The sequence below is a fragment of the Entelurus aequoreus genome, linkage group LG13 (assembly GCF_033978785.1).
Source record: "Entelurus aequoreus isolate RoL-2023_Sb linkage group LG13, RoL_Eaeq_v1.1, whole genome shotgun sequence".
In the NCBI taxonomy this organism is placed as follows: Eukaryota; Metazoa; Chordata; class Actinopteri; order Syngnathiformes; family Syngnathidae; genus Entelurus; species Entelurus aequoreus.
The window spans coordinates 13,074,595-13,098,748 of record NC_084743.1 but is presented as its reverse complement, the minus strand read 5'-3'; the positions used below and the strand labels follow the sequence as shown (position 1 = coordinate 13,098,748).

Here is a 24,154-nt window from a genome sequence, read left to right as displayed (position 1 = left end):
CAGCTATAGTTACATTAATCATTAGTAATGTAGCAGCCTAGTTTTGAATGGCAGGGTCCCTGCTATCAAATGTTGATAAAAATATAACATTTACATAATAAAAATCAACTACAGGCTTCCCAAATGCTGTAATAAATTAAGCATAATGAGTTGAACATATGTCAGCATGTGGCATAATAATGACATACTTAGTATCTCAGGTAACTAGGACTGTTTTGTTTTTACTTTACGGAAAAAATATCGAGATATGTATCGTATATCGATCGGCATTCAGCAAATGGAGCGGAAAACAACCAAAAATTGTAGGCTTCTTCACGCGACGAAGCCGGCCTACTTCACCACAGTCTGTAGTCTATTGCTCCCCCAGGCTGTGGTGGCAGCGATGAGGAGGAGACGTGATGGCGACAGGCCGAGTTACACCGATCCTTACACCCACCCACCCTCTTCCCCTGTCTATCCGCCGGAGAGACAGCACCTTACTAACACATTTTCTGGGGGAAACACTGAATATCAACACAATATTTATACTAGTTCCTTAGTCCATCCATCCATCCATTTCTACCACTTGTCCCTTTATTCTCTTATATAGATGTCCGATAATATCGGCCTGCCGATATTATTGGCCGATATATGCGTTAAAATGTAATATCAGAAATTATCGGTATCATTTTGTTTTTTTTGTTTTTAAAAAAAAATTAAATCAACATAAAAAAAACACAAGATACACTTACAATTAGTGCACCAACCCAAAAAACCTCCCTCCCCCATTTACACTCATTCACACAAAAGGGTTGTTTCTTTCTGTTATTAATATTCTGGTTCCTACATTATATATCAATATATATCAATACAGTCTGCACGGGATACAGTCCGTAAGCACACATGATTGTGCGTGCTGCTGCTCCACTAATAGTACTAACCTTCAACAGTTAATTTTACTAATTTTCATTCATTACTAGTTTCTATGTAACTGTTTTTATATTGTTGTACTTTCTTTTTTATTCAAGAAAATGTTTTTAATTTATTTATCTTATTTTACTAATTTTTTTAAAAAGTACCTTATCTTCACCATACCTGGTTGTCCAAATTAGGCATAATAATGTGTTAATTCCACGACTGCATATATCGGTTGATATCGGTATCGGTTGATATCGGTATCGGTAATTAAAGAGTTGGACAATATCGGAATATCGGATATCGGCAAAAAGCCATTATCGGACATCCCTACTCTTATACGATTGTTGGAGTAAAAGTCAATAGTACACAAAACTAAACAAAAACTATGCTACTTATTCAAAACCTTTGGTTTTTCATTCATAGTCTTCCTTTGTCCAGAGATTTATATGCTGAGTTTGTAAATACCCCAAAAAATATATTTGAATTCCTGGTAAGGACACCACCAATTTATGGATGGATCCACTCTTCTCTTACGTGTCTTTTACTTTCTGCTGCCACATGGTTACATCTACACTTCTGAAACTTTGCAACTTTTTTCCTGGTGTTGTTTAAAACTAGGTTAGCCTTGCTATTAGCATGCCTGCACCAGGCTTTCACTTGTTGTGTCGCCCTGTCCTCCAGTGATAATACTTGATAATGATACGTAAGATACCAAGAAATGCAGTTTATTTTCCGTAATGGAGGTTATTATTAGTTTAGGGTTTGGAGACACAAAATTAGCTGCTAGCCGATTGCCAGCCACTCTCTCGTTCATGTTTATAAGTGTTAGTATTGTACTGTTTTGCAATGCCAAAAAGGAACAATAACAACTTAAGTGAGAGAAGTAAGACGATATCGAGGAGTACTAACCTGAATATCTTTGGATGGAAAATGCATGAAGAGAGGGTCGAGAGGTTCTGGTATACTGCGCCTTTTTTTGATCTTGTCCAGCAGTGGAAGGACCACTTTCCAGTAGTGGACACTGCGGCTGATGTACTCCTTCTGGTCGTAGTATGAGTTCACAACATCGCCCTGTTTCATTCAACAAAAAGTGGACCCAAAAATGAGCACTTGAGTGTCATAGGAGCTGAATGAAGAAAATATGCCTCAAACAAACACCACCACAAAAAAAGTGCAGTGTGCATGCATGCAACTCACCGTCTGGCAAAGGCACTGAGCCCAGTAGATGGCCAGTGCTGGATGCAGCCCATGTTTCTCTCCCGCTCTCAATGTGCTCAGCCCATGTTGTACCACCATTCGCAATTTGGCTGACATGCCAGGACTGCAAAAATATATAAATATATGGTCAAATAAGTGGGTAAAACAGTATTAAAAATATGTTAAGTAGGGAGTTGTTAGGCTCCTCTAAGTTAGCATTTACTCTGACACCACATTGACTTATATGACCAAAGCACATCTTATCATTGTAGGAGATACTTGTAAACGATGCTCTGACAAATCAGTCTGGCACTTCTCATTTGTAAGTTCAATGTAATCATAGAAACAATTTATTTTATAAGCATTTTTTACATTGCCTCTTGTAGAGAATTTAGCTTCACTATACAGACTTTTTGATTTAGGAATCCAGTTCAAGAGCCAACTAAGTTCATAAATCGAGGTTCCACTGTATATGGCATTTTTTTAATAGTTTGAGAAGCTGTTCTGACTCACGCAGCTCGTTTGTGAATGAGGCTGTAAATGGCATCCCACCACTCCCGCTGTCTTTCTGTGGTCAAGAGGCGAAGAAGAGGAAGTGGGAGGCAGCGAGGTTCATAAAGAGTCTGTTGCTGCAGGTTTATTCCACTGTTCATCTTTGCCGTCTCCTGCAGCTGACAGTGGCTACAGAAAACCACACCGTGTATAAACACCTGCAAGACAAAAACAAATCTGAATTCTCTAATCATTGACGTTATACACTACCGTTCAAAAGTTTGGGGTCACCCAAACAATTTTGTGGGATAGCCTTAATTTCTAAGAACAAGAATAGACTGTCGAGTTTCAGATGAAAGTTCTCTTTTTCTGGACATTTTGAGCTTTTAAATTGACCCCACAAATGTGATGCTCCAGAAACTCAAACTGCTCAAAGGAAGGCCCGTTTTGTAGCTTCTGTAACGAGCTAAACTGTTTTCAGATGTGTGAACATGATTGCACAAGGGTTTTCTAATCATACATTAGCCTTCTGAGCCAATGAGCAAACACATTGTACCATTAGAACACTGGAGTGATAGTTGCTGGAAATGGGCCTCTATACACCTATGTAGATATTGCACCAAAAACCAGACATTTGCAGCTAGAATAGTCATTTACCACATTAGCAATGTATAGTGTATTTCTTTAAAGTTAAGACTAGTTTAAAGTTATCTTCATTGAAAAGTACAGTGCTTTTCCTTCAAAAATAAGGACATTTCAATGTGACCCCAAACTTTTGAACGGTAGTGTAGTTATTAGGCCTTTTTTCATTATGTCATTGTGAAATTAGTCATAAGCTAAATATACAAAACAGAGCTAGTGCACCCTACCTCCAAATCCAGAAGACAGATTGACTCCGGTGCATTTGTGTCGAGTTTGGAAGTTTCGAGAGTCAGTCTTGGAAAAAGCTGCTGTAGCCAGGCCCGCAAGGCTGGTCTTTGGGCCAAAAGAGTCCACTGAAGACCTAACCAGCTTAGATGTTGCAAGTCGCCGCAATGCAACAAGATGGCACCTGTAGAGGAAGCATCAACTTCATTTCAATGCACTTTATTGGGATTTTTCAACAATGGAATATGTTGAATAGTTGTGTTTTTAGATTTGAGTAGCTGTACTGCGCACTGTGAAACGTGTTGGCTTAAAGTGTCATGTCACATCAAACCTTGACTATATTTAGCTCATGATTAATTACAATATGAGATGACTCGGGATGAGCACCGAAACCCAGTTCTACTGGTTCTTCAGTTCGGTGCTAAATGAATGCAGACTCTGCTACAAGAGCTTGGCGATGGTATTGTGACAGTAACATCTTGTCAGTAAGGCTGGACGATTACTGCAAAAATAATAATCACAATTATTTTTGATTGATATTGAAATCACGATTAGTAACAATTATTTAATAGATTGAAACATTATTTATTGCCTCAACTTTAAATATAATTTAAAACAACTGGATATAAACTGGTAATGAATAAACAAGTAAAAAAAAAAAACATTTAGATAATAGCAGTTTTTCGTTTACATTTTTGTTAAATTCCTTTTTTTTTTTTTTACCTTTTACTTCACCACCATAGATTGTATGCTTTTTGGGTCATATACCATTTTGTAAAATGTTTGTAATTAAATGCATTAAATATTTTGACATTAGTTAGTTTCGGACATGTTTCGGGGATGAATGAGCGCTACCAGACATTATTTTTCCAACCATATGTTACCTCTCACAATGACAGCATTTCACGCACATTTATGTCAATTTACGTGATAGCGTTTCACAGCGAGTTCCGTTTCATTAACCGATTCCGTCCGCGGTTAGTACGTGGAAGTCATACGACCTTACTTTGTTTGTTGAGTTTATTAATTAGGCATACTCGCACCGTGTCAAAAAAAAAAGTAGCAACCATGTTGATCCTAAACGTCAAGCAGAGGTGAGGTTTTTTCACTCATCCGTTTCACCGTTACAAGCCCAGGAATTTGCATTTACGTTGTGCGACCTATTAATCTTGTTTTTCGATTATAATATTTTTATGATCCAGAGATGCCAAAATCTAATTAGTTATTAAAATTTGATTAATTGTACAGCCCTACTTGTCAGTAATGATAGTCTCGACAGAAGCACACAGTCTTACGCTCTTTTTAATCTGTATTGCCAACCTAAACTTGCCAACAGCAAACCTAACCCCACTAGCCAACAACAACACAGCACTTCATTAGGTACCAATGAGGGTTACTAAGCAGGATTGCTTATACAACCCCCCCCAGAATTATGAGAATCAATATCATAATACAAAGGTCGCTTTTTGCACATTATCTATTTACGCACTATATGATTCGATTCTTGGGAGTAACGATTCGATTCTCGATTCCAAACAACTTTCCATTCAAAATCAATACTTTTTTAATAACACTGGATGCCAGTTATCTGATTAACTAAATTCCTCCATTAAATAGATAAACAGCTCTGATCGATTTCTATATTACTTAAAAAAAAAAAGGTTTTGTTTAAAAAAAAAATCTTCCCAAACATTTAATAAAGTCAAATACAAATAAGGCAACAAGAGAAGTATCCAACACTTCTCTTTTCTAAAGTAAATCTGTACAGCAGACATGATCATCTACATCAACTATATTGTTGGCTGAAAGGCCGTTCGTCGCAATGGAAGGTTTGGGCCGGGCTGTGGCATCACAGACTGGGGCGATTTCTGAACTGAATTGCAAGATGGATCACATCATAAAAAAGCTGGTAAGGGAAAAATTGGATATGTGGGCCAGCATGGACGAATAGAACAGACAAGCCATTGTAATATCTGCTCGCAGAAAAACAAAAATCCTAATCTACGATTTGACTCCCTTCGAATGGCCTTGACGCTCCAACAACAGGAGTAGGCTGTTCTGAAAACACCCTCGAGGACACCTCAATGATAAGACGCTTTTGACCTCCCTCCCTCCTCAACGACACCTAGAGTCGAACTTTTGCTTGCATGCAGAACAGCCCCAGGGATATGAACATGAACACTACATCAACCCCCCCCCTCCCGCACCCCCGGCTGGCAGCGCTTCATAGCAGCAGTCAACCTCCAAGGCCCCAACTCCTCCACCCTATGTTGCGAGTTGTTGGAATGGAAGTTTTTCCCACTCCAGACTAGGCCCCCTTAGGAGCCCAGTTTGGATTGTATTTTTTTACTCATTTTCTTCCCCAGCGTTTTACCTTTTTCCCACCTTTTGCAGGGCGACTCGTGGCGACCCATCAGCGTTCCTGTTCTGTAACCCTGTACACTGTTTGTTTGTCTAATCTTGAACGGGTTTGTGCTGAAAACATAGTTTCGTTGTATTTGTTGCAATGACAATAAATACCTATCCTATCCTATATGATTTGTCTGAGTGGCTCGACAGGACAGATTGAAAAAAATAAAATAAAAAAGTGATTTTTTGGAATTGGTTAGGAATCACGATTCACCTGGAAAAAAACATTTGACACCACTATTATCTATGTTGTATTGTGGCAATAATAAAAACCAATTTTTTGTGGATTTTATTATTGTTTACTGTATTGCTTAGTTATTGAATTTATATAATTGAAGTGTTTCAATTACTAGTCTGTTAAACCTGAATGTCGCACAGTTCTATAAGAATAACAATGTATTGTGTTGCATGTTTTTGCATTTCTTAAGTACCGGGGTCAGACACCGTTTAAGCCAAGGTACCATTTTTGAAGTTCCAATTTGGTGCGGGTATCGATTAAAATGTAAACAAAACCCATCCCTAGAGATTACTCAACTTTACAATTTTATGGACGGACAAAGACATATTTTACAGTTATTATTTATATGTGTGTAGATTGGCACCTGCATCCCACTTGGCCAGTTGAGAGATTTCTGGAGCTTGTGCACTAACAGAATGGAAGTCATCATTTGCAATGAAAGATCCAGTAGGGCTCTGTCGTCCAAACAGGAGTTCAACTAGAGAGTCTCGACCACTACGGTTCCCAAACGCTTCCACCACCTGTGTATGTACACAAAAAACAACTCAGTGAAGGGTTTTTATTCATGTTTACGGCACAAGTATTGGATCAGTTAGAGCTGTGGTTCTCAAATCTTTTGGAGGAAACGAGTTCTCATCCCCCAACACCACACCACAACCAACCCTTGGTGGACTTAAGAGACCTACCTCTCTGATCAAGTTGGATGAATCAGTACTGAGGTTCAGCAGCATGTGGCCAGCCTGGCTCTGCCTGTCGCTTGCAAGAAGCTCCAAAAGCTGTGGGGCTGACTGATCTCTTTTAGTCCCCTTTGGCTTCGGTCTGGAAACCTGAGAGTAAGACAGAAAAAACACAATACAATGCATAAGTCCGTCTCAGGTGCTGTCGAGGTCGGAACGACAGTGGAACCTCGATTTATGAACTCCTCTAATTGTAAACTTTTCGGTTTACGAACCTTTAGATCACGCCAATTATGCCTGTGTGTGCGAAACATGTCTCGGTTTACCAATGCTTTATTCATTAATTTTGTGTGCCGGTGGAAGTCTCAGGTGCTGCTGTTTTGATGACATGACTTCCTGTGCAGTACAGGACACCTACGTCACATCCTGTTGATGCAGTCAGTGCTTCAGTGTGGTTTTTTTTGCCCTTCACCAATCTTTTCTACTCTATTTTGCCTACTCAATATGAGTCCACAACAGCCAACAAACCAGCCATGAAAGAAGGAAGGAAACGTAGAAGGACAGTTAGGGATGATACTCGAAACCGGTTTTCCCGGTTGTTTGATAAGAAAAGAACCGAGTCCTCGGACTCGAATCCCTTTTTGAGAACCGGTACCCGTTATCGAGACCACTATAGTAAAGGAAAAGAGTTGATTCTTTATTCGAATCCCGTCCCGACCAGAAATGCTCCGCGGGACATCACAAGAAATGACGTCACGTAGCTCAGTCATTAGGCGCAGATAGGGAAAGCAGGAAAACAATGGACGGGAAAAAGCGCTCCAAGGTGTAATAAAGTTCAAAACAAAAGCTATAATCCATCGAATAACTTTACTGAGAGATTTTAGCAGGGTAAAACACATGACGAACACTTTTACGACCAACCGGAAACATAGCAACCAGGCTAGCAACGCACCTCCTTTACGGCAGCTGTCGCAACGTTCTTAAAACAACCGCAGCACATACATATATATATACAACATATCTCCCTTTTTTAACTTTTGTTTTTCTTTCCTTGTAAACAAAACAAAATCACAATGTAGATGTGTTGTCTGTCTAATTATAAATAATGCAGACGAGGCGTGTTGGCTGAGTTCTTGACGTTTACTTTCACAGCGTGGCAACATGAAACACTTTTCGGGGCCACCGCGCATGCTCGTATCTCCCGTTGCATGCTGGGTAGTGATGTTGTTATATTCTCTAGCTCTTTTTTTAGCTTTAACTTTTCATTTTTTAGCATTGTAACCACATTTGCAAAGAACTTTTCTCTTCGTAGAATTTTCTTTCAATAAAGAAATAAAGTGCAAAAATGTCAAAGCATCATAACAAACAGTTATGTCAAATAGCAGCAGAAGTGCACTTTTTGGAGAGCTGTATTATTTTCAGTTTTGTGCCCAAGGGACTGATTTTATTTAACACTATATTATTATTTATACACCTATAGTGATCACAGAGACAGGTTGTTTTTGTGTTACTGTATATATTTGTTTCTCTGAAAAATCCCACTTAATATACTTTGGGTAACAACAGTCAATATTTATTTATTTTATTTTATTTTTTTAGGTGGGTAACAGTCAATATTTATTTATTTATTAGATTTTATTTTTTTCTTATATAATAAAAGTGAGCTTTTGTTAAACCAAATATTGTGTGTTTTTTTCCATATACAACAACCTATCTGGACTCGATAAGAGAATCGATAAGGAATCGGTTCGATAATAGGATTCGATAATAGGCTCGAACTCGATAATTCCTTATCAAACATCATCCCTAAGGACAGTAGACTTAAGAGAGGATCGGGAAAAGAAAACCCTCTTCTCCCGCTCCCCATAAAGTCTCCGCCTTGAATGTGTTCGCCTCCTTTTGTGGGGTGCATGCCCAAAACATTTGCAAGCAACAAGGTAAAGAACTATTTATCTTTTTTTTTTTTTTTTAAATTGTAACATGGTTAACACACCAAAATAACGTGTGTGTGTGTGTGTGTGTGTGCAAAACCACACAACAACAAGGTGTTCATAGTGTAATTTGAAAGTTTTTCCTGGGAATGACTAAGAAATCATAGTTTGCCATGGAACATCCCGATCTACTTCTTTCACTCATACTGTATGTTTATGTGAAGTGTTTGTGTGAGGGAGTCGGTACCTGCAGGGCCAGCAGGTAGCATAGCGCTGAGAGGTCGATGACAGCCCGCCATGTCTGTTGACGATCCTGAGCCATCTTCAGTAGCAGTGTGGCAGCGTGCAAGTACAGGTGACCCCGCATCTCCACAAACGCCTCACTAAGCTCGTCTGTGTGGTGGCTTGCAACGCTGCTCAGTTTCTGCATGGTCTGGTCAAAACTGCATGCACGCAGACAATAAACAACAATAACAGAGAACAAAACAGAATCAGCAATTCTAATAAATCACAATTGCAAAGGCGTGGGGCAAAAAACCTTAAGCGCAACAGACTGTTGTAGAAATATCAACTTGTGATAACCAAAATCAGGGAGTCTTTTTTTTTTTTTTAAACAGCGGGGGAAACAGGTGTCAACCAGGTACTGTCTACTTCACAATGCATGTACAGGCAAGGACTTGTATGTTTTGTTTGGAACCAAATTCAGTTAGTTAGACATTTACAATTCCAGTTATGTCCATAAAAAATGAGGTAGCTTATCGTCAATATGCTGCTAAACTGATTTATTAATGTGCAATCTTGGTTAAAGGGGAACTGCATTTTTTTGGATTGTTGCCTATCATTCACAATCCCAATACAAGACAACACGTTTTTTCTATTTTTATGCATTTAAATTTGTAAAATATGGCAAGTACGAGGTAGCTAACGATACAGCTAATGGGCGTGCACTATTCCGCCCATAAAGCCCTCTAAAAACATTTAAAAAACGCTAACAAAACTCAATTTACCGTATTTTTCGGACTATAGGTCGCAGTTTTTTTCATAGTTTGGCCGGGGGTGCGAGTTATACTCAGGAGCGACTTATGTGTGAAATTATTAACACATTAGCGTAAAATATCAAATAATATTATTTAGCTCATTCACGTAAGAGACTAGACGTATAAGATCTCATGGGATTTAGCGATTAGGAGTGACAGATTGTTTGGTAAACGTATAGCATGTTCTATATGTTAGTTATTTGAATGACTCTTACCATAATATGTTACGTTAACATACCAGGCACGTTCTCAGTTGGTTATTTATGCCTTATATAACGTACACTTATTCAGCCTGTTGTTCACTATTCTTTATTTATTTTAAATTGCCTTTCAAATGTCTATTCTTGGTGTTGGGTTTTATCAAATAAATTTCCCCCAAAAATGCGATTTATACTCCAGTGAGACTTATGTTTTTTTCCTTCTTTATTATGCATTTTCGGCCGGTGCGACTTATACTCCAAAAAATACGGTACATGTCACGACTGGAAAACGTATCAAGTATTAGCGATATTGTTATTATAAGTGCTAACGCAGACAAACTATATTTAGTGACGCCGTGATCATAGAGCGCTAACTGGCTTATGCTGCTATAAGCTGTTGCATCGCCTCTGAGTTGGCAAAAATTAATTCTAGATTATAAATCATGCCTCTTGCCTGGATAGTAGAAGGTTGTGGACATAAACAGAGAAGCTGGTCAACTTTGACATCCAACTTAGACCCGGAAATGGCGAGAAAAGACGCAAAAAGAAACTTGTTTGCGGCAGCTTTTGTCTAACTTTTTGTGAGGATTATAATTAACTCCTCATCTAAACGGGAAGAAATAAACATCCCATCAGTCGGCATCCCAGTGAGAGGAAACATTATACAGTAAGTGATTGTTATTATTGTTCAGCACTTAGCAATACTGCTACATGATGCTTAGTGTTTCACTGAAGCTGGATCTGTCAAGCACACAGCTTCTAAAACTTGTAGATAATCCTCCTTATATCCAGGCTCAAAAATAAAAAGTTCTAGATCATCATTTGTCCCAAAGTAGTCTTTGTTGTCTCTCATCAAGTCTGCCATGATTAGTAGTGTTGTTGAAGAGAAAAGCCAACGTAATGCGTCTTTGAAATTAACACGCCATTGTATGCTTAAAAGGAGCAAAATACATAAATATTACATGTTATTAGGAATGTGCCTGTTAATGTTACAAATACACTTCGTGTGTATATAAAACAGAGGTTTTTGGCTGTATTTAGAGCACTTTTTAGGCAAAATGGAGTGAATTTCATTAGCTCTGATTAGGGTTGCAAAATTCCGGGAATATTCAAATTTGGAAACTTTCCATGGGAATTAACGGGAATATATGGGAAATTAATGGGAATAAACATTGAATGCAACATGCTAGATCTTGCAGCATGATTACCTAAAACAACTTGATTTAATGCAAATTCAGTTGAATTTCAACCCTGCACTGTGCATTCCTCCATCACATGTGCAGTGCATTCTTCCATCACATGCCCAGATAATTCCCAAAATGCTACACACTACAGGCCACACTAGTATTTGAGCCCAAGGACTTCATCGAGTCAGGTAAGTTTTGATGATATTACTGGGGTAAATATATCTGATATATGGTATTTAAGTTGAATAGAGGTGTAATTGCTTGTTACTGTATGACTGTAGACTACTCCAGCAGACTTCCACTCAAGCTAGCTAGCTGTTCCTGTACTTGTTCAATGATTTTGGGGCCAATATCTCTAGTTAGCTAGGTTTATGTACCACCACAGTCTCATAATGAACCGAAAATATTTCTCCGTTAGCCGTGATGCTAAATTTCTCTATGTTAAATCCCATCCATTTATGCTAGCAACGTTAGCGATCCCGAATTGACCTTTTTTGTGATCTGTAAAGTTCAACTAGCAAATACTAAATCAAAACGTGTAGTTTTCTCCGCCTTCTGTTCTGCTAGCCATTCTGTTGTCATACAAGAATGTAGGTTATAGTTTGATTTAGCATGCTGATTGACTGTTCATTTATTCATATAGCCTATTTCTATTCGTTTGTCCATCAGTCAAATATTTTTAAAGACTACTCCAATTGTTTAGCTGACTATTTATATCTGTGTGCGGCATTGCATTAGTGTTTTACAAGCTTCTCATCTTATTCTACAGAATAAGATGGACGGTGTCCAACTTTGAATAATCAAAAAATGGTCAAAATTTCCAAAGTTCCTGAGTTTAACTTCCCGTGGTAAATTGCTGAAATTTTTTTCCTGGAAACTTTCCACCCCTTTGCAACCCTAGCTCTGATGTTAGCTGACTTTTGCTAGTGTTTATTTAGTTAAAATGTATAAAACAAACATGATTTTTTTCGTAGATAGGGATTGTGAGTGATGGACACTTCCCCCTAAAAAGTGTGGTTGCCCTTAAGCAACACCAATTTATAAATAAAACGTTGACAGATGCTTCAACTAAAGAAAGGGCAGAATAGCAAGGTCTGACATAAGTGGGCACTTACCACCTGAGAGCATCGAGGCAAGACTGCACACCGCTTCCAGACAGTGTGATTCTCACAAGGTTGCTGTGAGCCAAAAGCAGCTCTCTCTGGAGACGACGACACATCTTCTCATTGTTGGAGATGCTTGGCTGAGCCAGATAGTCCTGAAACAATCATGACTATTAATTTCTTGTGTTAAAATCATACTTTTCTCATGTTGCCTTTAGTCAGCCAGTTTTCACACCTAAATACATAGTTCTTTTATTATTATCTTTTACCTTTTTTCAAAACCACATCATCTGCACCTATCTATTAGTTTTGTTTTAACAGCTCCACTAAATTGGAGACTGCAGACCATGCTGACCTGAAGTGTGCGCACCACCACAGTGTACCAGTCCAGACTGTGGCGCAGCAAGCCCCGTTTTTCAGTGGCCAGGCAGTGTTTAACCGCCTCCTCCAGCTGGCCGTCCTGACTGAACAGCTGGACCAGCTTGATGTTGACGTGCGCTTCTCCCGGTCGGGCCGCCAGCTCTGCCTGAAGGAGGTCAAACAGTCGGTTCCAACCCTGCTGACCTTGGCGACTCAACAGCCGCTCCTTGACATAGGGGAAGAAAGAAGAAAAAAACAAGGAGGACATTGATGAAATCTGCACAAATATTTGAATTGTATTCACCAGGGTTTCCCTGAATGTGGCGCGTTGCCACAGCATTTTTTTAGACCTTGAAAATAAGACTTGTTTTTAACTTGAAACAGCTTGCCAAAGCTTTCAAAAACGACGCTGCTGCTTGGCATGTTTCAATTGCAATCTGCCGTGTACTTATGTCATACTTGGCGGACAGTATATAGTCAACTATAGTTCTGTGTTCTATATCTTACTAAGTTTTATTCCCGCAGCATTTCACACATCTGCCTTTTCTTGCAAAATGCCTGGAGACCAGGGCTGGGTGATATGCCATAAAAAAATGATCACAATGAATTTTTTCATATAATCCGATCTCGATTAATATCACAATTATTTTTTTAATTAAAGTCGTGTGTTCCATGCAGGATTACACTGACCACTGTTGCATCCCTACTGTTTACTACTGCAGTATCTTGTAACAGACTATGTTTGATCAAGGTAATATAAGCTCACAACTGTCATTTTGTTCATATCTACCGGTATATTTGTGTTTACAGCAGGTGTAACAATACAGGTAACCGTACCTGGTTTTAGGGTCACAGTTTTGCTTCTTTTTCGGTACATTTTGTGGGAGTAAAGATAACTTTTTTCCCTATCAAAGTTCTTTTGTTATCTTGCTTGTCATCTAAAGTGCATTTTGTAGTAAACAAATTATCATTGGTGTACTGAATACTATAAGACTTTTCTTTCAAGTTAACATTTACTAAACAACACTTTCAAATGGTTATTTATTATTTGTATTCTTTAATTGCGTGTATACATCAGTGCTTCTCACTGGTGCTTTGGCAAACAACAAGTGGTGACCCACATTGTGGAGTTTTTAAAACTCTTAATTCTGTATTTTGTATTGAATAACATTACGTTAAAGTGCAGTTTGAATTTGAGGTACTGTAAATGCATGTGTACCAACAAATAAAGCAAGTTTAATGATTATTTCAGGAACAAAATGTTTTTTTAATCCACAAACTCAAAAAATGATTCGAATATGAAGTGTCTATATGCAGCGTTTTTACTAAGTCATATCAGAGAAGTTGAATCTTTGCAGACAAGCAAAACGTCTGACTGAAAAATATCTTTTAATAAAAACACCTTTTCTGATTAAATTTGTCAATGTGTTTATTCTCCAGGTCGGGACACCTGTGAGTGCCTGCAAGTCTGCATTCAGGGCAGGATTACTGGTGCGCTGCAGCAGAGCAGATAAGATCAGATCAGATAGGTCTTTATTGTCATTGCACAAGTACATCGAAACTTTGTTTTCAGCACAAACACGTTCAAGATTAGACAAACAAACAGTGTACAGGGTTACAGAACAGGAACGCTGATGGGTCGCCATAAGGCGCCCCCCGTAAAAGATGAGAAAAAGGTAAGACGCTGGGGAAAAAGATGACTAGAAAAAATACAATCTAGACATCTCCTAAGGGGGCCCAGTCTGGAGTGGGAAAAAAGCTCCATGCAATGCACACATAAACACGTTACATTTAATCACGACAAACTCGCAACAGAGGGGCGGGGAGTTGGAGCCCTGGAAGGCGACCGCTGCCATCCGACCATCACCCCGAGGGGAAACAAGCGCTGGTGAAGGCGTGGGGTGGGGCAGGGGGTGTGTGTGCATGTGTGCCCATTTGTCTTGGGTGTGATGATGTAATGTTTTTTTATAGACTGAGGCCGATCTGAAAAAGTTCGACTCCAGGTGTCGTTGAGGAGGGAGGGAGGTCAAAAGCGTCCATCATTGAGGTGTCCTCGGGGGTGTTTTTCAGAACAGCCTGGTCCTGTTTTCACAGCGTCAAGGCCATTCGAGGGAGTCAAATCGTAGATTAGGATGTTTGTTTTCCGCGAGCAGACAAAACAATGACTTGTCTGTTCTATTCGTCCATGCTGGGTGCTCTCAAATTCAATTCAATTTTCCTTTTCAGCAAGCTTCTCCATGATGTGATCCATCTTGCGATTCAGTTCAGAAATCGCTACAGTCTGTGTTCCCACAGCCCTGCCCAAACCATCCATTGCAACGAACAGCCTTTGGGCTCCTTGAGTGGCTGCCATCGTCTTACGAATTTGATGATACACCAGAGCAATGTCCAGCCCAATCAGCAGGTGCCCCGCGATCACGGTTCCAAATAGGTAGAGGTCTTCCACGTCCTCGATGGAAAGGACTGAGAGGCACATGATTCTCCATTTATCCCAGGAATCTCTCACGAACCCCGCAGCAATGGTTCCATCAGGGCAGCCAGGCTCCCCCGAACCTCTTTTCTTCGTCAAAAAGATTTTGTCAATTGCGTCGAGAGTCCAGCTGATCATTTCCATGTCTGATGTTTAGATTTGAGGACAGCGCAAAGAAAGAGGCTTCAAAAAAGTTCAGACAAGACAAAAACAAAGAGAGCAAGCTGGGAGAAGAGGGAGCGGAAAAAAATGTGACCGCCCTCACCGGAGGCAAGACAGAAAAGATAGTGAAACTAAAGCCTATCACTAAAGTCGCTGCTCCTTTTAAATGTTGTGTTTCAACTTCTATGCAGTTTCCTCCCACGTTCCAAAAATATGTATGTTAGGTTCATTGGAGACGGCAAATTGTCCATAAATATGAATGTTGGTGTGAATGATTGTTGAGCTGTGCCATGCTAATTTGAGTTCGCTTGTCTATAAGCTAGTCCATTGTACGTCAGCATTAAACTAGCGGCATTACAGCTCAATCTTTATCCTGCATAATTGTATTGATTTTTTTCAGTTTATTCTAATCTATATTATTATTCTAACGTGGTGGTTTGTTCCGTGCAGGATTATACAAAGTATTGTTGCTTCCCTACTGTTTAGTACTGCAGTAACTTCCAACAGACCGTTCCGCCTTCTTTGATCGGGGAAATATGCTATCAGCTGATCACCGTGATGCCACTCAAATGAATCGCCATCAATGATCACATGATCGCCCAGCCCTACTGGAGAATCAGTGCCTGTGTTGATTACTGAGGAGAAAAGGAGCTTCACCTTCAGGTTGAAGACTGCTGGGTTCCCTGGGAGCAACTTTGCAGCTTTCTCCACCCAGAACTCCGCTTTGCTGTCATTTTCCTCTTTGCTGACCAGTAACTCGGCCACCTTGAGCACCAGGTCTCGCTGGGCGGGGTTCAAGTCCACAGAACGCTGCACACAAAACATCAGACATAACAGGTTTATGAAGAACATTAGAGCGAGCGTCATTGTTATTCCAATGATGACCATGTCTTCCAGGGGCGCAGCAGTCTCATAGACTTGATGAATGAAGAAAAGTTAACTAAATACACAAAATTGTTGACAAAAAAACGATAAGATGTGTTGCGGACAAATTATTTTGTCAATAATAGCGATAGGGCAGCAGGATTAATCGACATCCAGGTTTTAATTAGTGCCGATTATAACGCTAAGAGGGTAAAGTTGTTTTTTTCTCCACAGTCACCGGCATTTGAGTGACAGGCATGTTCGCCAATCAGAATTGTTGGCCCTCGTTTGCTCATCAATCTACAAGGTAAATACACTTCGCTTCTCTTTCTTGCCTTCCATTTATCTGCTTTTTGTATTTCAAGTTATTACATATATGCATTGTTGCATTTGAAATAGAGATGTCCGATAATGGCTTTTTTGCCGATATCCGATATTGTCCAACTCTTAATTACCGATTCTGATATCAACAGATACCGATGTATAAAGTCGTGGAATTAACACATTATTATGCCTAATTTTGTTGTGATGCATTAAACAATGTAACAAGGTTTTCCAAAATAAATCAACTCAAGTTATGGTAAAAAGTGCCAACATGACACTGCCATATTTATTATTGAAGTCACAAAGTGCATTATTTTTTTTAACATGCCTCAAAACAGCAGCATGGAATTTGGGACATGCCATCCCTGAGAGAGCATGAGGAGGTTGAGGTGGGCGGGGTTGGGGGGTGTATATTGTAGTGTCCCGGAAGAGTTAGTGCTGCAAGGGGTTCTGGGTATTTGTTCTGTTGTGTTACGGTGCGGATGTTCTCCCGAAATGTGTTTGTCATTCTTGTTTGGTGTGGGTTCACAGTGTGGCGCATATTTGTAACAGTGTTAAAGTTGTTTATACGGCCGCCCTCAGTGTGACCTGTATGGCTGTTGACCAAATATGCCTTGCATTCACTTGTGTGTGTGAATAGCCGTAGATATTATGTGATTGGGCCGGCACGCAAAGGCAGTGCCTTTAATTTTTATTGGCGCTCTGTACTTCTCCCTACGTCTGTGTACACAGCGGCGTTTTAAAAAGTCATAAATTTTACTTTTTGAAACCAATACCGATAATTTCCGATATTACATTTTAAAGCATTTATCGGCCGATAATATCGCAGTCCGATATTATCGGACATCTCTAATTTGAAACAATCGTATTGTTGATATTAGAGGTAATTATTGGTATTATTCATTATCGATGCTATTTTTATTGGTATTTGTATTGCTCCATTTGTAGCGTAATAATGCTCATTGTCATTTCTGTGTTAATATTTACTTCACTAACTGCTTCTTTACTACCATATTACTACCATATTTGTACATATCCTATTTGCTGATGCTATTCTGTTGTTGTTGTCTCTTTGTCTTATCCCCCTCTTGTCCCTGCAATTTCCCCCTCTATCTTCCTTTTTTTCTCTTTCTCTCCCCTCCTAATATAAATCCATTTAATAAATTCAAATACAAGTAAGTCAACAAGAGAAGTATCCCACACTTCTCTTTTGTAAAGTAAATGTGTACAGCCGATATGGGCATCTACCGGTACATCAAATATATGATTTGCCTGAGTAGCCGGACAGGACAAAATTAAAAAAATTATCATGTCATATTTGATGATGTCATAATTGACCACGCCCCTAGCCAGGCCCCCACCGCCACAATCAAAGGGAAACCCTGCAGAGTAATGGCTAATTACTTTATAAGAATAAACAACATGTTATGTTGCTACTTACAACAAAAATAATCTGAGTACTCTTAACACTGGTAATCTAGCCATAAAACACTTAGGCGACTTTAAGCACTTTGCACGCTTGGTTTAAGACACCAGTATACAGTACAGGCCAAAAGTTTGGACACACCTTCTATGGACACACCTTCTCCTCATTCAATGCGCTTTCTTTATTTTCATGACTATTTACATTGTAGATTGTCAGTGAAGGCATCACAACTATGAATGAACACATGTGGAGTTATGTACTTAACAAAAAAAGGTGAAATAACTGAAAACATGATTTATATTCTACTTTCTTTAAAATAGCCACCCTTTGCTCTGATTACTGCTTTGCGAGCTTCAAGAGGTAGTCATCTAAAATGGTTTTCACTTCACAAGTGTCATAGTTTTGATGCCTTCAGTGACAATCTACAATGTAAATAGTCATGAAAATAAAGAAAATGCATTGAAATGAGAAGGCGTGTCCAAACTTTTGGCCTGTACTATATATCCTATATATTTGGCATCATGTTAATGAAAATACAGTACCCACAATTTTCAAAGGTGGTTTAGTACCCTTTTTTATTTATCAGTACCGTGGTACTTTATTAGTATCGATATATAGTACCTGCAACCAACAAGGTCCACTCACCTTGTAACATCCTACTGCTTTGTTGACGTCTCCGTCTCTCTCGTAGAGCTGTCCAAGGAACTTGTGCGCTTTGGGATCCCTCTCCTGGACTTTGAGATACTCGGACACATGTCTAAGATGATGACAACATTACATTTAGGAGCGCAGTGATTATTTGATCGTGGTCGATGACCGGACACATTTCAGGTGGATCATCTGTCGACATATGAACTCCATCAAACATGGCGGAAATGTCCGTGACAACCGCCAATCAGCGTAGACCTTTTCCCGCCCCACTTCCCAAGAAAACACAATGACTGAACTCGGAGCTGAACGCCCAGCATATAAAATGTCAGCTGTGACTTGCACCTCAACTCGCGTGCCAAGAAGGCAAATTCAGGACACTTAGCGCGCCAACAGGCAAATTATTTTTAGCAGCGCCGTGATCAGTGAGAACATCTCATGACTTGAATATTTACTTGAATAGCTAACAACTAACAATAATCCGCAGTGTTTTAGCTACTTCTAAATCACTAATCCTCGCCTCCGTGGCGACAAATAAAGTGAGTTTCTTACAAGTATCATTATCACTGCAGGACGAGGAATAGCTAAACATGCTTCACTACACACCGTAGGAGGATACAATAGCTCACCGGCGTCACCGCTAACAAAAGCAAGCGCGCCTGAATGTAAACAAATGCCATGGGTGGATCTACACCTGACATCTACTGTAATGATACCAAGTACATGAGCATATCTAGTCGATGGTATGATTACATTGAGATTTTTATCATCACAAAATCGTTTTTCCTTTTTTTTTTAATTCATATAATGTTTATAAAGTCAGGAAATATGTCCTTGGACACCTGAGGACTTTGAATATGACCAATGTATGATCCTGTAACTACTTGGCATCGGATCGATACCTAAATTTGGGGTATCATCCAAAACTAATGTGAAGTATCAAAGAAGAGAAGAATAAGTAATTATTACATTTTAACAGAAGTGTAGATAGAACATTTTGAAACTGAAAATAAGCAGACATTAACAGTAAATGAACATGTAGATTAGTAATTAATTTTTACAGCTATTCCTTTATAATTTTGACAAAATAATAGGTAGATAAATGACACAATATGTTACTGCATACGTCAGCAGACTAATAGGAGCCTTTGTTTGTTTACTTACAAACCCCGTTTCTATATGAGTTGGGAAATTGTGTTAGATGTAAATATAAGCGGAATACAATGATTTGCAAATCATTTCCAACCCATATTCAACTGAATGCACTACAAAGACAACATATTTGATGTTCAAACTGACAAACATTTTTTTTTGCAAATAATCATTAACTTTAGAATTTGATGGCAGCAACACGTGACAAAGAAGTTGGGAAAGGTGGCAATAAATACTGATAAAGTTGAGGAATGCTCATCAAACACTTATTTGGAACATCCCACAGGTGAACAGGCTAATTGGGAACAGGTGGGTGCCATGATTGGGTATAAAAGTAGATTCCATGAAATGCTCAGTCATTCACAAACAAGGATTGGGCGAGGGTCACCATTTTGTCAACAAATGCGTGAGCAAATTGTTGTACAGTTTAAGAACAACCTTTCTCAACCAGCTATTGCAAGGAATTTAGGGATTTCACCATATACGGTCCGTAATATCATCAAAGGGTTCAGAGAATCTGGAGAAATCACTGCACGCAAGCAGCTAAGCCCGTGACCTTCCATCCCTCAGGCTGTACTGCATCAACAAGTGACATCAGTGTGTAAAGGATATCACCACATGGGCTCAGGAACACTTCAGAAACCCACTGTCAGTAACTACAGCTGGTCGCTACATCTGTAAGTGCAAGTTAAAACTCTCCTATGCAAGGCGAAAACCGTTTATCAACAACACCCAGAAACGCCGCCGGCTTCGCTGGGCCCGAGCTCATCTAAGATGGACTGATACAAAGTGGAAAAGTGTTCTGTGGTCTGACGAGTCCACATTTCAAATAGTTTTTGGAAACTGTAGACGTCGTGTCCTCCGGACCAAAGAGGAAAAGAACCATCCGGATTGTTATAGGCGCAAAGTTGAAAAGCCATCATCTGTGATGGTATGGGGGTGTATTAGTGCCCAAGACATGGGTAACTTACACATCTGTGAAGGCACCATTAATGCTGAAAGGTATATACAGGTTTTGGAGCAACATATGTTGCCATCCAAGCAACGTTACCATGGACGCCCCTGCTTATTTCAGCAAGACAACGCCAAGCCACGTGTTACATCAACGTGGCTTCATAGTAAAAGAGTGCGGGTACTAGACTGGCCTGCCTGTAGTACAGAACTGTCTCCCATTGAAAATGTGTGGCGCATTATGAAGCCTAAAATAGCACAACGGAGACCCCCGGACTGTTGAACAACTTAAGCTGTACATCAAGCAAGAATGGGAAAGAATTCCACCTGAGAAGCTTCAAAAATGTGTCTCCTCAGTTCCCAAACCTTTACTGAGTGTTGTTAAAAGGAAAGGCCATGTAACACAGTGGTGAACATGCCCTTTCCCAACTACTTTGGCACGTGTTGCAGCCATGAAATTCTAAGTTCATTAATATTTGGAAAAAAAAAAAAAAGTTTATGAGTTTGAACATCAAATATGTTGTCTTTGTAGTGCATTCAATTGAATATGGGTTGAAAAGGATTTGCAAATCATTGTATTCCCTTTATATTTACATCCAAGACAATTTCCCAACTCATATGGAAACGGGGTTTGTACTATTAAAAGACAAGTTGTCTAGTATGTTCACTATTTTATTTAAGGACTAAATTACAATAATAAACATATGTTTAATGTACCCTAAGATTTTTTGTTAAAATAAAGCCAATAATGCCATTTTTTGTGGTCCCCTTTATTTAGAAAAGTATGGAAAAGTATCGGTACCAAAATATTGGTATCGGGACAACCCCAGTCAAAAGTTACAAAGAAGACATGCTTACCTCTTTGCAAGTTCATACTCCTTTGCTTCGAAATAGAGTTTAGCAAATAAAAATCCTTTGACCGGTTTCTGTAAAAGACAAACAAACAATTAGACAGAAAATTAACAATTCTGCAAATTTCTGAGATAACCTTGAACCTAACATGTATTAACGGCGTTGGCGTTAATCCCGGAAAGAACTCGTTTTTTTCCTATTACTTTCCGCCGACGTTTTGTTTACCGCACTATAAAGTTGAGCTTACCCACCTCTAAGCACCGGTAGGGGTGAAAATGGCCTTAAATTGAAGATGACAAGAAATGCTGTCACTCTGTATGTTCATAACCAATTTTAATGAACATTTTGATCTAGGATATCCCATGTTCAAATAAATAAAGGGCATTCTTAGTCAACAGCCATACATGTCACACTAAGGGTGACCGTATAAACAATGCCAACACTGTCATAAACCTGTGCCATATTGTGAAACCATACTAAACAACAATGACAATGGCCATTTCTTATATAAAGTTCTTACTTATATCTGTCAATAAACTCGCCATGAAAGCGCTAAAACATACCGGTGTAGTGAGTTTACATTATTCATGTTTATGACAACTTTTTTCCAAAACACAATATAGAATGTGAGACATAACAGGATAACGCATACATTTATCATTTGTTTTCAAAAGTGGGACCCCATTTTTTATGACTTGATGGGGTCCCAGGGACCCCATTTTGAAGATTAATTTGTAGCATGAATGATAAAATACTGTTTATAAAAGACATATTACCGCATGTCATTAACATTGAAATAATGAATACACAACAGACACATTCATGAGTAATGGTATGAAGAATGATAGAAAACATTAAAAAAAGACAAAATGATTAATATTGTGATGGTCCTGGTTTCAAAACAATGCGCTATGGACCTGCTTTATTGATGACATACTGTTGCACTTGCATAAAAGCATGCTTAACGTCACCAATCAACAGACGTCTAATTGGTAGATTTTACAACTCAAAGCTTACCCACCTCAAAGCATCGGTAGGGGTGAAAATGGCCTTCAATTGAAGATGACAAGAAATGCTGTCATTCTGTATGTTCATAGGCAACTTTAATGAACATTTTAAACTAGGATATCCCATGTACAAATAAATAAAGGGCATTCTTAGTCAACAGCCATACATGTCTCTTTCGCCTCAGTTCTCAAAAATCTTAAGAGAAACTATTTAACTCTCGACTTGAATCTTTTCTTGAGAAGCATCGTATAATCAATGACGGTCAGTATGGCTTTAGGTCCAAACTAACAACCTCAATGGCGATAACTGAAGCTATTGAGGAAATGACTAATGAACTGGAGCATAAAAGATATGCAGTTGGTATTCAGTGTTTCCCATAAACTGCCAAGATACCTGTGGCGGTGGGGGCGTGGCTATGGGCGTGGTCAACATGACACCATCGAGTAATTTGCATAATTTACTACAATGATAGGATTTTCTAAAAAGGCTCAAAAAATTTATACTTACTAATTAATAATAACAGTTTTGTTTTAAACGTCCATCCATTCATCCATTTTACAATATAATTACAACACTTTATGTACATATTTATATACAGATTTGAACAATAAGTTATTCACTGAAATATATTTATTAATTGCGGTTCTTACAAAAAATATATCTTATAAAATATAAAAGCTAAAATGTCTCTTAAAGCTCTGCCCCTTTAATTAGTGCATACTAAATAATTTAACTTTAGCCTACTACTACAACCATATTATTTACCAGCAACATAAAGTGAAACAGAGGCAGAGGTGTCCTGCCACAGTCAGTAACAAATAAACAGAAAACAGTAGTGGTCATATACAAAAAAGGCAACAAGAGAAGTATCCTACACTTCTCTTTTGTAAAGTAAATCTGAACAGCCTCTATGGGCATCTACATCAACTATATGATTTGTCTGAGAAGCTGGACAGGACAAAAAAAATAAAAAAATTTAAAAAAAAATTAAAAATTAAAAAAAAATATATATTTTTTATTTTTATTTGTGGCGGACGTAATTCTTTCGTGGCGGGCCGCCACAAATAAATGAATGTGTGGGAAACACTGGTATTTATTGATCAAAGAAAGCCTTTGATACCATTAATCATTCAATTCTACTAGATAAAATGGGAAGATATGGAATTAGGGGGCTGGCTGGTGACTGGTTAAAAAGTTATTTAACAGGGAGGGTATAGTTTGTTAAAATGGGTAAATTTTTATCTGATACTCTTGGCATTGCTTGTGGTGTCCCCCAAGGGTCGTGTTGGGGCCAAAACTGTTTAATGTATATATTACTGATATGTTTAATACATCCAAAGTACTGAAATGTATACTATTTGCAGACGACACAAATATATTCTACAGTAGTGATGACTATAATGAGCTCATAAATACAGTAAACACAGAACTAAACATAGTAAAAAAAAATGGATGGACACAAATAAATTATCTTTGAATATAAATAAAACTAAGATAGTGATGTTTGGAAATCGCAACATAACGTCTGAACAGAAAATAAGTATTGATGGTACCCAAATTGAAATCGTAAATGAGAATACATTTTTGGGAGTAATAATTGATAGTAAACTATCATGGAAACCTCATGTCAGATACATTAAAACAAAAATCTCCAAAAGCCTCTCAATTATGAACAAAGCAAAACTATACCTCAATGAAAATG

At 38.7% G+C, this 24,154-nt stretch overlaps 1 protein-coding gene across 3 annotated transcripts in view; it reads right to left on the bottom strand.

Annotated features, from left to right (window-relative positions):
* ranbp2 (RAN binding protein 2) overlaps nucleotides 1–24,154 on the bottom strand; it is a 54,624-nt gene that overhangs the window by 28,794 nt on the left and 1,676 nt on the right. For all 3 annotated transcript variants that reach the window (XM_062067469.1, XM_062067470.1, XM_062067471.1), the window contains exons 2-13: nucleotides 21,451–21,518; nucleotides 18,487–18,598; nucleotides 15,885–16,037; nucleotides 12,591–12,821; nucleotides 12,248–12,390; nucleotides 8,956–9,151; nucleotides 6,787–6,927; nucleotides 6,465–6,621; nucleotides 3,456–3,637; nucleotides 2,608–2,804; nucleotides 2,095–2,218; nucleotides 1,807–1,968 (exon numbers count right to left, since the gene is read on the bottom strand). In XM_062067469.1, the coding sequence (XP_061923453.1) occupies nucleotides 1,807–1,968; nucleotides 2,095–2,218; nucleotides 2,608–2,804; nucleotides 3,456–3,637; nucleotides 6,465–6,621; nucleotides 6,787–6,927; nucleotides 8,956–9,151; nucleotides 12,248–12,390; nucleotides 12,591–12,821; nucleotides 15,885–16,037; nucleotides 18,487–18,598; nucleotides 21,451–21,518 (1,866 nt within the window). The remainder of the gene's footprint in view (nucleotides 1–1,806; nucleotides 1,969–2,094; nucleotides 2,219–2,607; nucleotides 2,805–3,455; nucleotides 3,638–6,464; nucleotides 6,622–6,786; nucleotides 6,928–8,955; nucleotides 9,152–12,247; nucleotides 12,391–12,590; nucleotides 12,822–15,884; nucleotides 16,038–18,486; nucleotides 18,599–21,450; nucleotides 21,519–24,154) is intronic.